Source organism: Gymnoscopelus braueri (assembly GCF_963280865.1).
Source record: "Gymnoscopelus braueri genome assembly, chromosome: 8".
Taxonomy (NCBI): Eukaryota; Metazoa; Chordata; class Actinopteri; order Myctophiformes; family Myctophidae; genus Gymnoscopelus; species Gymnoscopelus braueri.
Genome location: NC_137609.1, coordinates 18575177 through 18589559, shown reverse-complemented (window position 1 = coordinate 18589559; position 14383 = coordinate 18575177). Strand labels below are relative to the sequence as shown.

Here is a 14383-nt window from a genome sequence, read left to right as displayed (position 1 = left end):
AGTGGTTGGGATTCACTCCAATAGTCTAAACTCAGTCTCATGCATACATGCAAGCATATGTGCCCACACAAACTCCCACGCTCCCGGTATTAATCCTTAATATATTTGTTTTGCTAGGGTATGTTTTGTTAGAATATTATGCTTGCTGCGTCTTGTGTATGGATTGTAGCTTTATTTATTAAAATGCATTCTGTTTGATGATTTGTCAGAGAGGTCAATGCCTGCATACGCCTTCTGACTCTTGGCCTTTCTTGTTTGCAATCCTTTGTTTATTCAATATTTTCATTATGATTGTGTGTTTACCTAATTATGAATAAAGAGAATATACAAAGAATCTCTAGATGTTAAATGCTTCAAATGTCCAAACACATTACTGATTTATAAATAATTGAACATACCCCAGGAGAGCATCTTTGAAATTCCAAGCAACTTAGAATCTAATCCTCACGGAAAACTATTTCAGTTTAGTACTTCTACACTTTTAATCAGATTGTGTGTAATAAGTCAAAACTACAGCGGTATTTTTAAAACGTCATGCCATTCTATTGAACAGCATTCCCTCATCCCAACGGACATGCATACATGATAGACCAGTATTTCTTACGTCGCTTTGTTACAATCACTGCTCACATAGAAACGATTGCAGCAAAGTGCAAACTCTGGCATTGTCGAGGAGGCAGCATTCCTCAGACACAACAACCTGGTGAATGGCTGCGGTCTGAAGTCACTATCTGTGTTGCTTATTAATCAGTTTCTCCTTGCAATGGATAGCGTTACCACCGAGCCACATGACCATTTCACTTGGCAAACACTACAGGGGAAGAAAACCTCTTCTGTTGGCTAACCCTGTAATTCTGTCTGATTGAATCTATTGTTGTGACATAATGACTTTGCTGTATTTGATATCCAGGAAGTGGTTGTAAAGCAAACCTCAATCTAAGGAGTTCATTCGAAGTGGCTGTAAAGTAAACCTCAATCTCAGGACTTTATTCAATATATTTCCAAACAAAAACACCTTTAACCACTTAGACCATTTGACCGGATTCCCAACAGGGTCTACAATGAGCCTAGTCCTATTTTCGCTCCGAAACTAAATATCTTACCCAAAAATAGCCAATCTCCAAGCTCACAACACTTGTAGATCTGCTAATTTCACTGAATGTTAGGCCCAGAATAGAGATGCTAGATTCAAGTGGTTAAATAGCCATCTTTGCATATGAGTGATCGAACAGGAATGCAATTTTTCAATTATCTTTGCTTGAATTGCCCAGTAAAATGGCATTTTGCTTTCATAATTTCGGGCTGCATAAATTACATATATTGTAATGTTACACAATAATTGAAAATGTAATGCTGCATTATAACAATGGGAAAAAGCGACCTCCCCAATCATGGCATGTTGGAATAGCTGTTCCTCTTTTGTGGAAGTGTCAATGTCATACCAAACAGGTAGTGAAAACTGTACAATAAATCACACACAAGCCTCTGGATGTATGTGCTCGGTTCTGAGATGCAGTGAGCAAATTAGTCTGGTCTTTCAAAAACTCCTCAACATTCGTAATATGGATTTATAAACACAGTAAATGCAAAAACACAAAACTGTATGCATGTATTACCACTGCATCGATGCGATGAGACAATTCTATTTAATTATTTACTCATAGAATAAACAAATGAGCCTTGCTCATTTTCATGAAATCGGCAAAGTGGCAATTTCACATCCGTGTAGTGACCAATGTCAATTATTCATGCTCATTATCTGCACCTAATTCGTTAACTTATTGTGCCACAGGACAACAATGAATCTCAACTGGAATGGGGGTAATAACACTTCCTGGTCAGGACTCTTGGCGCAGACTGTGCAATTTCAAGCTGAGACACTGTCCTCAAATAATCTCCTCACCCAATTTACATGATGTACCTTTATTGCACTGTGACGTTGTGACTTTGTGTGTGTGTGTGTGTGTGTGTGTGTGTGTGTGTGTGTGTGTGTGTGTGTGTGTGTGTGTGTGAAAGTAGAAATAGCCTATTCTACCTTATCTAACATCTGCCTGCTCTCTCCATAGATTCTATTCAGGGACATAATGTCGACAGTGCCAAATGGACACAAACGCCTTGCCTTAAGACCCCTGCAGAGTATCTGTAACGCTGCGATAAGAAAGGAACACTAAACTCATCAACAATGATCCCAATGTCTTTGAAAAAAGACAGTATGCAACAAGCCCACCATGCTTCAAAAACTACCACCCTATCGGTCTCTGCCCTCCGTTGGCCATCCAACAACAGCTGTTGCTGGACATTTGGATTTCACCAGCTACACTTCTCAACTTTGGCTGAGGTACGCTCGCGGAGGAAGTACATGGGGCATAATGAACAGGCCTGAAAGGGCCTTGGCCAGAAACCTGCAAGTGTATCTGCTGCATCCTGGCAACACTTTGCCAACACCGTCTCCGAGCCACAGAGAAAGAGAGAAAAGAGGGAGCACTGGGATGGGGGCGAGAAAAGGGGGAGAGGGACGGGCCTGAAGTGTGAAGCAACGGCAGGAGGGAAAATAGCCTTCCCTGCCAATGGAGGGCCTCATTACTAGTACTGTTTAACAACTGTCAACCTGGCGTCCCTATTTTGGGCATGTCATCAAAGGCAAAACATTTCTCCAAATCTGTGCAAAACAATAAAAAAGGTTCCAAAACATTTACAAAATTCTAAAGAATTCCCCCCAAAATCTACTTTTTTTTAAATAGCAAACATAGCAAGCTCACATACAAATTCACAGAATACAATGAGAGCTTGTAGATCTTTTATTTTTGCGGATGGATGGATGGAGTAGGAAGAACTGTCAAAACTCATTGCACAGTTAATGCAGTATAATTACACAGCTTTTTATTACTTATATGATGTTTGAAACATATGGTGCTTCTCCTGCTTGCTCCTTTTTATCTTTACTAATCTTATTCTGTTACTTTATTCCCAGGTTTTAGGCTTTACACCTCCATGATGCCAAAATCTACCCGCTAAACAGAGCCTATACTCACTCATCTGGATATCCAGGGCAAGACCGTAAGAATCCTGTTCTTGGTGTTGAGGGGCCTTCAAGTATGTACACTTTTCTATACCCGTTGCCACTTAATATACTGTTAGTGCACTTAGACTACACTTTATATTATTTATACCTGTTAATAGATCAAACACCACGCTAATCCAGGCAGTCCAAGTGCAGAGGGCCAAGCAAGAGCTTCTATACCTAAATGTCCTAGTTTCTGGTACTTTATTCCTAATCCCTATCTATTACCTGTTACTAGCTGTACATCTTGTTCTGTATTTGTCCTGTGTACTGAATTTCTCCCACGGGATCAATATCGGTCAGTCAAGCATTTTAAAACATGTTACTTGCTAGCCCGATATGTAAATTCATTCGACAAAGAATTAAACAGTAGGAGTGATCCAGCTGTTGTTTTTCTACGCTTTAAATCTGTGGCCTAACCTGATGGATGGTAATGGATGGGGAAAAAGTAGGGCTGTACCGAACAGTTTGAAGCTTCATACATAATATTAAAAACCAAATTGTAAACCAACATTCAAATGCTGCAGCTTGTTTATGTTTTTTGCATGCGTACAATAACATTGTGTACTGACAAATGTTGAGATGATCACTAGTTATGACATCTCTGCCAATGTAAAGGTGATTGAGTCAACATGGCAGTATATCCAAGTACACCTGATGATATATTCATATATATATATATTCCCACCTTACCACTTTCCAGCAGGTACTCTGCCATTCTCCAGTCCAAAAAATTCCAAGCATCTGTCAAGATGCCCCACCCATCAAGACCCTGACTGCGCTTCATGCCTGCCTACATACTGTAAATCATCACATAGAACATACATTCAAATGTTGCAGCCTTGGCAGGGTGGTAACTTAAAGTATAGAGGAAAGTGGAAATGCGCATCTATATTTGTGAGGTGCTGGCTATGAACAGGAAGAGCAAGAGCTTGGAGAGAGACATCATAACTCTGAAGCAAGTTTATGTTTAGACCGACGTTTTACCATTATACGACGATCTGAAAATAGAGACGATAGCCCAACCCTATAGTGCATTTGTACAGTAAATCCACTGTGACACTATGCTCTGGACTCTGGCTGCTCTTGTCAAGAGTGTGGCAGAGCACTGATGATGCAGTGACACTTTGGGTTCGTTCGTTCACCAAACAAGCCACAACCATCACATTTTGTCATAACTTCCTCGTCTTCGGCCATGATGCTTGGACAAACTGTCTCTTCAACTATAGTGTCTGGTGTGCGCTCCAAGCTCTCCAAGAGTGCAGTCCTCAGAATTTCCGAATGTAAATGCACTGAGAGCTTTGAATTTCCGAACAACAAGAAAGCATTTAAAGTGTGCCCTAAACATTAATCTAAACCTACAGTATCCTTAACAATTGTTGAGGAGCAGGCAGGGGGCAGTACACAGCCTGGGAATAGCACTGCCTTGCGTGGTTAATTTCAGGGCATTAAGTGCCTTAATCGAGGAGGCTCGTCATTCCCGATCACTGAAACTCGTTGTGGTAAATGTACAGCATTTTAATCAGGGAAGATGTGCTGATCTTATGAGTCTTCAATCCCTTAAATGATTTAGATCAATAAAACATGTTCGAGTCATACTTTTCTCAAGACAATGTTAATTCAAACATCTGCTGGGTTTGAAATGGTATAGCCAAAAGAATGAAGGCTTTAAACTTGGAATTCTGAAGATTGACTGCCATGTTTTTTCTGTAGTGCAAACAACTAGCCTGCCTGCTCTGTAGTGTGTATACACGTGTATCTGCCCTTGAGTGCCTTCCATCACATCTATCATCTTTTTTTCTTCATCCTGTTTTCACTCTTCATCCTGTCTATTCTCTTCAGCTATAGGCACTTCACCACACATTACAGTGTTGCAGACCAGGCCTGGTCTCATTATGCACTTGTTACCAAATGTGTAGTGAAGAGAGGCCGGTAGACTTCACCACTTGCAACCTGGTGTACCTATTTTGAGCATGTCCTTATAAACAAAAAGAAATAGCAGATCTACAAGCTCACAATGTGCCGCGATGCGACACGTCACTTTGTAGATGTTTCAGAAACGTTTTGAATATGGCTCAAGTGGTTAAGAGGTAACAACGTGTGCAGAGGTCAAGTTCTGCTCACCACCGTGGAGCCTAGCAGTTTGAATCCTCCATGGTGCCTCTGGCTTGGCTGGGCCCTCCAACGAAAACAATTGGCCGTGTTTGAGGGTGGGAAGCTAGGCGGGGAGGGCGATCTCTGTCACTGCAGTCAGGGCAACTTTTCAATGGGGAGGCTGAACTGGGGCAGCGTGTTCCTCCACATGCGTTACGTCCTCCCAGTGAAACTCTGGGGATATGCTCCTCTAGCTGTCACCCTCCCTAATGAACCACCCAATAGGGGTCAGCAGTGACAAGGGGCAACAGTACAAGGGGAAGTGTTAATTGGTAGTAAAAAAAGATTTATAACGTATTTTTAAGGGAAAAAGAGGCAACAAACAAGATGGTTATGGTGCACACGCATTGTTGCCAAACACATTAGGCTAGTGATTTCTTACAAGCGAACAAGATGCCAGCCTGCCCTAGCAAATGTTCAATATTACAGCAGCAGGTTGGCCTGAATGGCCTCACACAGGACAAGCGTGGCTATTGACCTGAGGGCTTTATGTTTGACCCCTCACACTGAGAGGACCTCTATTGAAGATCTAAACTGGCAAGTACAATATAACTAGGGGTCGGGGGTCATCACCACGCAGGCTTGTGATGGACATTTTCATTAAAATGCTATTTTTGCCAGGAACATACAAAACGAGCGGTCAATAATATTACCAGAACCACATAGAGATTCCAGAAACACATAGCCCATTTTTTGTCCGTTTAATCAAACATAAGGATAAGGATAATTCCTTTAACAAGTCCGTTCATGAAAGTCCTTACGGTCTTGTTTCCAATTAGGGCCTGTGAGCAATTAGGGGTTAAGAGTCTTGCTCAGGGACAAATTTCATTTCATCGACACATTTGCTGGCCTGGCCTGGAATCGTACCTGGGGCAACCAGGGCCTCTGGCTCCCTAGGCGGGCTCACTAACCACTCAGCTATGGCCGCCCCTGAAACATTTGTCACAGACATGGACAAGTCTTGCCACAGACACATTTGTCCGTGTAGACACATTGATGACCCATGCTAGGGGTGCAACAGTTAATTATCAAACATTTAATAATTGATTAATAATCAATCCCTATTTTTGGTATTCATTACAGATTAAAAAAATTCAAACAATTAAAAAAAATGAGGAAATAAAATAGCAGATCCACACGCTCACAACGCATCGCGATAAGAGTGTAGTGAGCATCCACACGCTCACAACGCATCGCGATGCGAGTGTAGTGAGCATGCAGATCGGTTATTTACACTAGAGCTGAGCTGAGCTCCATACATGGAGCTGACTGATTTGTTTGCGCCCGATGCCATGACGACACAAAGAGGTAACAACACACTCCATATTTGGGCGTAGCTGCATTGGGACGCAATGTGTTGACGTGGTCCGTCTGTCCACCAGCCGGTCCGCCGGTCCTCCCATTAGCCAATTTTAATATAGGATTTGCACAACACCATTGTACAACAGATGATAACATAGGGCTTAAGTGGTTAATCGATTTGTTGATACAAAATAATAATAAAAGAATAAATAGCCCTAAATATGACTGGTACATCAACTCCAGAAGATTCATGTACTGAAGAGACAACCTGATGTGACACTTCATATTTGGAGCATCCCTTACTCTTCCAGGCTGACTTTAATTTAGCTAGAGTCAAAGACAAGGTGAGTCAAATTCTGACATGTTTTAAACCTATTTTAACCTGCAGTAAGACCTGGAAATGTCTACTTCGGTCAAATACTGACAGCACACATTTTGGTGCAATGGAGTATACCACACAGGTTTATGTGTCTAAAATCCAAAAATATTATTTTCATTTTTCCACAGTTTTCATATTCATCTATATTACTATACTGCATAATCTAAATGAAATTAATAGAAATATAATTGATTAGGCCGATACAAACAAGTATTTGCCTACATTACTTCTCAAATCATCCTGTACTAACAACCCAGATACAGTAGGTGTACAGTTTTTTTCCTGTACCAATTACAGCGATGTCCACAACCACACTGCTGTACAACGGTCCATATGCCAAACTGAGTTAGCTATAACGCTTGTGACATTGCAGCTATAGGAAAGAAATACAGTATCGCAAGTTGGTACGTGATTAGCTGCTGTCATGCGATGTTGCAAAAAAGTCCAGCTGCCGTCAACTTTTCCACACGAACAATGAGATAAAGGTGACCATAGTCAGCATCTGCCAACTTGTTCCAGTTCGAAGAAAATAAATGAACTTCCAGTGACTGATTTCACAAAATGCTGCCACAGTGAATGCCCAATAAAGCTAAATCTCTATGGTTTGCCTGGGGGTATAGTAGATTTATTATTCTCATAAACTGACAACTATCAATTTCATAACTAGTTGCACCATTCAGTCCGAATGGATGATTTGTCATTGTCATTCAGTAGGCTACTATAAAATTAGAGACATTATAAAATGCAATTGTATTACCTCACATGTGGCAATACTAACTCTTAAAGGAGAATTTCACCCAAAAAAAATATTTATTTACCTTATCTTCTATCAAAATTACACACACCATGAAGCTTTGAATTCATGGAGATTTTTTTTGTTTTTGTCGCATTCCTTAGCCATTTGATGTCCGGGTCATTGGTCAGTAGGAGACTCAGTATGAGTCTCCACCGGTCATCAAATTATTGGCTTAGGAATGCAACAAAAACAAAAAAAATCTCCATGAATTCAAGGCTTCATGGGGTGTGTAATTGATAGAAAATACGTTTTTGGGTGAACTATTCCTTTAAAGGAGAAATCGCATATTATGATGGCTCCCTTGAGAGGTGCTTCTGTCCTTGAACTAAGTGTGTCAGCTCTGTGAATCTTTCTTACCAAGACAAACCGCTGTGGGCTACATTTACTCTAACTAAGTGTTTCTGATTCTGCAATGAAAAGCCTTCAAATAATCATTGCATAACAGATCATCCTAATTTAGAATTTAAACCTACCATTGATCACAATATTGGCTGTATGCTATCACTGGAACAGCTTGATAATGTCCAATACCGTTATGTGATCTTTTGCCCATTAGTCTACTTGTCATACTGCAGCAGCCCTGCTTTGCCAGAGAGCCTTTTGCACTCTGTAGGACCGCTGGTAATGTAATATAGATAAATTCAGTGACCGATGTTTATCTTACAATTTAATTATTTATGTGCTTTTGACCATCACATGGCTTTGTATCATTACAGTGTGGTAAATTGAGAGAAATTGCATGTTTAAATGTGGTAAGGCCTATAAAATAAGTTTCTGAATTGACTGTTTGCACATATATTTTGAAACCTGCGAGCCATAAGATCTTGGTGAAACACACACACACACACACACACACACACACACACAGTTGGTTCTGATTTTCTCTGCTCTCAGTATTAGATCCGTAATTTACATACTGTACATGTTTATGTTTATTAAAGGCTCCCCATAAGAGACACATGAATGAGGCTCTAGTCTTCCTGGGGTCCTGAACAAAGCAAATACAATACAAATGTACAACTAAAAATACAAATTAAAGTAAAAATATATATAAATAAAAAATTAATACAAAAAGACAAATTAACATTATAAAATCAAATCCAACAGTCCAGACAAATACACAAATAAGTAACAGTTACACATTTGACAAGTTACTTGGCAAGATATCTCTGATATGTTTAAGTGCGTCTTGGGCACTAGTAGGATTCAGATTATGACTGGGTTTCTAGTGGCAGTATGGTGTAATCGGGAACAGAAAAGGCGGCTGCCTGCTTCATGCGTAAATGTTCCATTCCAATCACAAAGCCCTCTTGCCTGCCCGGGGGGGAATATAGGGCTTAACTCCCCCCTGACCCCAACACAGTCTGTGTGGATTAACAACTACAACTATAATCACCTTTGCGCAAAAAACGTCCCGAGATTAAGTAGCGTGCGTCAAGATGATGATGCGCGGGCAAACAACACACAGACAGAGCCAGATCGACCAAAGCAAAGGGCAAAGGCACATTTACTGCAACAGCCTAGGATGAATTAAACCAGTGATTTTCAACCTTTTTCATATCAAGGTCCATTATTTATTCGGCATTTGAGCCAAAGACCACCGTTTGATGCGATGTTAGAGCCTCTCAGACCCAAGACTTAAAATATTTTGTTATCGTTGGATAAGATTTTTGATGTTGGTAATGGTACCATAGGAGAGATGACAGGCAAACGTTGATCAAAATAACAATTATTCTACATTCTCTATTGTGTAGACTTCTTGTAAATTAAGTAATGCAGTTGGATGTAACAATAATTTAACTATTGAGAGCGTAAAATGAAACCAAATGGACCGTAAGGGTCCATTTGGTTTCATTTTACGCTCTCAAGAGAGTTAAAGTAAAGATCTATAAGGGTACATTTGGTGACCAACTCTCCATCATTTAGCTGGGGACCACCTGGAACCTCTTCAATGACCACTGGTGGTCCCCGGACCACTGGTTGAATTAAACCACTGTTGAATATTTGATACCATGTGCCTCTATTGCCTCATGCCTACCTACAGATCTCTTCTTTAGAGATACTGCAGAATGCAAAATTAAAACACAACTATCTTTTTTTTTCCCGAATCAAGTTGATATAGGATCATGATGATGAAAGTTTCGCAGCCAGCGCATTGCACAGCAAGGACCCGTAGCCGGGTTTCAAACCAGTTTCAAAGCCTGCAGAGACAAGCCACTGACATCAAGAGACTGCTGAACTCCACTTCGTTAATCGCTTAATTTAAGCTGCGGCTTAAATGGCAAGCATGATGTCAACTATATGGGCCTGACCTGCCCATGCCATTTATGGGACAACACCGAGATAAACATATCAAATTGCCATCTTAAACATAACACAGTCCCATGCACTCTCTCAGCCAAAGAAAATCAACACAAGTCAAGAGAAATGACTTACCTTGTTCCATCAGTAGAACGGTCATCCCGACCAACATAGCCCAGTAGAGAGGATTCTTCATGTTTATCGCTCAAGTTGTTTGTCTTTTACGTGTTGATGTCGTCTGAAATAGCCTTGGTCACTGAAAATCCCGTGAAGACGGATTTCTTTTTCGTTCTTGTTGAAGTGGAGCAGTCAGTCAGTGCAGTTCCCGCAAAGTCCTGGCTCTTTCTATGTGACCGTATACATACAGCATCCACCACCAACGCACGGCGCGCTTCAACCAAGTCCCTCCTTCACCGAGAGGTGCTGGTGGTGATGTTGTGTGTGAGTTCTTGCTTGCCTCGGCTTATGGAGGCGCTGCTGTCTCCAGTGGCGGTAAGTAACCAAGTACATTTACTTAAGTACTGTACTCAAGTAAAATTTTTAGGTATTTTTTTACTTTACTGGAGTATTTCCAATTTGCAGTACTTTTACTTCTACTCCACTACATCTCAGAGCCAAATATTGTACTTTTACTCCACTATAATGATTTGAAAACTTTAGTTACTATAGTTACTTTGTAGATTTTGATTATCATTACAAAACATACATTAACCACTTCAGCCATATACATCTGGCAAATTTGCAATGCATTGTGAGCTTGTAGATCTGCTATTTTCAAAAGATCTATATACATTTAATTCATACATAAAACTTGGGAAATGGAACATTCTGCATAATGAGTAGCCTGCCTACTTTCTACTTTTGGTACTTTAAGTACATTTTGATACCAATACTTTTGTACTTTTACTCAAGTACATTTTGAATTACTACTTTTACTTGCAAGAGTATTTTCTACATTGCAGTACTGATACTTTTACGTACTTTTTCCACCACAGGTCTCAGGCTCCGCTGTTATTCAACTGGATTATGCGCAGCACTGGTTCAATCATCTCAATTGCAAATCCATCTTGACGGTGTTCTTAATTGGGAGTCGTACCCAGCGGTGTCAATTAGGGAATTTTCTTTCGTCAATTGCAATTTTCTGGAGAGAGTATGTTTTGTAATTGTCTGCTCTTCTGACTGAGACTCCGGAGAGTATTGTGTAATGACCTGCATGTGGGACCCACATGCAGGTCATTACACAATACTCACATTGTGGGTTGCATCTCCGAAGGAAAAGATGTGGCGACTTTTTTCTAGGAAATTCTTTTCTGCACTCTGTCGAGACTGTCGAGCACACCATGTCATCATGTCATCATGATTTGTGTGCATGGGGTTCTCATCTTAAACAAGCTGCTGCTTAACTGAGTCTTCCAGTTTAGTAGACCTTGTATTGTGAATTTTGTACTTCCATACTGTGATTCTCATGTCTTACTAAATAAAAGTACATCAATCAATCATGTGAGCACACCAAATCAAGTCATATTATTAAGTGTGTGGTGACCAAAACAACTAGCATACCCCTCCCTATCACTCATGGGTTGCCATTTAGCACACATAAATGAACAATAACATTACACCAAAGAAATAATATATTATATTACAGACATAAAAGGAGGCATAGCTGGGAAGTCCCTCGGCAGCAGGCCGGGGCACTGCACAGCCCCCACCTAAGGGGGTTTCACGCACTAACCCTCTTACCCCACTATAAAGTCTTGGATGTGCTGAGGCAGATGCCATCATGCCTCTTTCCCTTTCCAGGGCTCGGAGGTTCTAGTGGACATGGGGAAGGGACATCCGGTGTGGAGGCGCTCTTTGCCTCCACCCAGTGAGCTTCTGTGTTAGCAACTGGTAAGGGGTTAGCTGCAAAGTAATCCAGCGCAGCCTTCCCCCCTTAGTTCTGGCTTAGGTGCTTGCCCATACATGTAGTCCACCAGGGTCCGGAGGAAAGAGAGCTGCTCTGGTGCACCACTATAGACGCCTACAGATCTGTATGCCCACATGACCAAGGGCAAGTGGAAATCCCAATCTCGCTTTTGTCTGTTTGTGGTGGCCTCGGTTTGATTGAATATCTTCCCCGGCCGCTGATAGATCTTGAACACCTGTGCCTCACTGCCGTGGTAGCAGTGCTCTGGACCATAAATGTGTATGCACCTGGTACTAGCAGTACCAGTGTCTATTATGTGATCATAGGGTGAGGCATTTTTGTGCCACTAGATCTTCAGTCCGCTGTGCAGCCTGAAAATCCAGTCCTATATCGCACTGATCAGAGCAATGATCACCGAGTTATGGCTATTTGAAGTGTCAAGCTCTGATCTAACACTGCTGTAGTGCCCCATATGTGTGCAATTTAGTTTTTTTTTGTGTAACTTCTCTCATGGTAGAGAGAGGGCCTCTGACAGGGCACCTAGGGGCCCCACATGTCCCTGGTGTGTCATGGCAGACAGCTGAACAGTGTTTGCATCAGGTTTGGTGTGGATTGGGTGTCTCAGTGGTAAAGTCCCTGCCCACCACCACGGAGGTTGTGGGTTCGAATCTACCGTGGTGCATCCGGCTTTGTCGGGCGTCTATGCGAACACAATTGGTGTTCGGGGGAGGGAAGCCTGTCGGGGAGGGTGGTATTGGTCATTGCATACACTCCTACGGGCTGTGGCGGCACCTGTCAGCAGGGAGTGTAGGACGAAGGCTCTACGACTACATCCTCCCGGTGGGGGCCCCTCACAGGCAGGTGAGTCAGTAGGAAACAACAGCAGTGATAACACAGAAATGTGTGTGGGGAAGAATTAATTGGCATAAACGACTAAATTGGGGGGAAAAAGGGGGGAAAAACATTATTGGCTACTTTAAATTTGGGGGGAAAAAAGAAAGGTTTGGTGTAGACATGGCCCCAGGTGTGACTATTGTCATGGCAGACTCCATGACAATAGTCATGGGACAGTAGTTTGTTCCAAGTTTGGTGGAACGGTGCGACTGGGCCACACGTGAGCCCTGCTGCTGGACTGCCTTCTGACAGTGCCTGCATCTTCATCTGTATAATCCAGTACCATCACCTGGACAAGGGCAGCAGTGATTTCATTGATGGATGACATCTCACTACATCAATTTAATGGCTGGTGTATTGCATCCCCGGAGATAACGCCTTGACTTTTTAAAGGAACTCTTTTATTTGTAGCTGTCAAGGGCACAGAACACCAAACCAGGTCAAATCACATCATCCTATCCCACTACTATAATTGAAGAGCCACTGTTTGCGTATCTGTTTATGTGTGTGTTCAGGTTTGAACTGCAAACCATTAGTGCAATTGCCTCCAAACTCATAACAAATGTTCCAGTGGGGTCGGACCTTTGCACAGGCTACTGTACTTTCTTTCCATTTCAGCATGCATATAATTTGTACACTTTTCATAAACAGTCTATTAGCAATGCAGGCTAGGACTGGAATGACACATCAACACCATCGATCTATGCGGAATGCACCGTTTATGTTCAGCCATAGCAGAACAAAAGTCTCTCTCTCTCTCTCTCTCTCTCTCTCTCTCTCTCTCTCTCTCTCTCTCTCTCTCTCTCTCTCTCTCTCTCTCTCTCTCTCTCTCTCTCTCTCTCTCTCTCTCTCTCTCTCTCTCTCTCTCTCTCTCTCTCTCTCTCTCTCTCTCTCTCTCTCTCTCTCTCTCACTCAAAGTGCTTGCATAAACATTTCAATTTAACCAATTAGGTGATTAGGTCATTCTGCATTGTGCATGCAGATTTGTCCACATTACAAAAATCCAATAACTCATGTTTTTTCTACATTGATTGTAATATAAAAATAACTATACAAATCCCATTTAACTTTTCAGTTGAGTGCCTTAAGTGGAATTCGCAGAGAATGTGTAAGACCCGGTCATTGGAGTCACCCGAGGCCGCTGGTAACTTCTCATGCATTCCTATTAACCCCATAATGCATGGTGTCCGCTACAATCATCACATGTAAAAAAAGAACACACATTTCTATATATACAACATTTTAAAAGTCACAAGCTGTCCATTGATTGTTAATTCACACCAAAATCTATCAAAACATACTCATATTAAAGTTTAAACCAATGAGTATATCCAAACATGTTTGTCGAATGTCAAACAACTACCTGACACCTCACCTGAGCGCTGTTAGAATTGCCATAGAATGAGAGAATTCTGGAGTACAATCAAAAAGGATGAACTACCTGTCGAATTCCTCAATTCACTGACGCCCTCTGGAGTCACTGACCGTAAAATGAAGCTGCGGAGCAAATGGCGGACAAGGGGGTTGAGTGTGAGATTGCTGTAGGGAGTAGGGAGTACTAGGGACAAACATGGGTGAAAAGATCTTCCT

At 41.6% G+C, this 14383-nt stretch overlaps 1 protein-coding gene across 1 annotated transcript in view; it reads right to left on the bottom strand.

The window, feature by feature from the left end:
- Nucleotides 1–10252, bottom strand: part of ntm (neurotrimin) — a gene marked incomplete at its 5' end in the record, with an annotated part of 459203 nt that extends 448951 nt beyond the window's left edge. The window contains one exon of the mRNA XM_080436290.1: nucleotides 10129–10252. Coding sequence (XP_080292416.1) covers nucleotides 10129–10189 — 61 coding nt within the window. The remainder of the gene's footprint in view (nucleotides 1–10128) is intronic.
- Between the last annotated feature and the right edge of the window lie 4131 nt (nucleotides 10253–14383).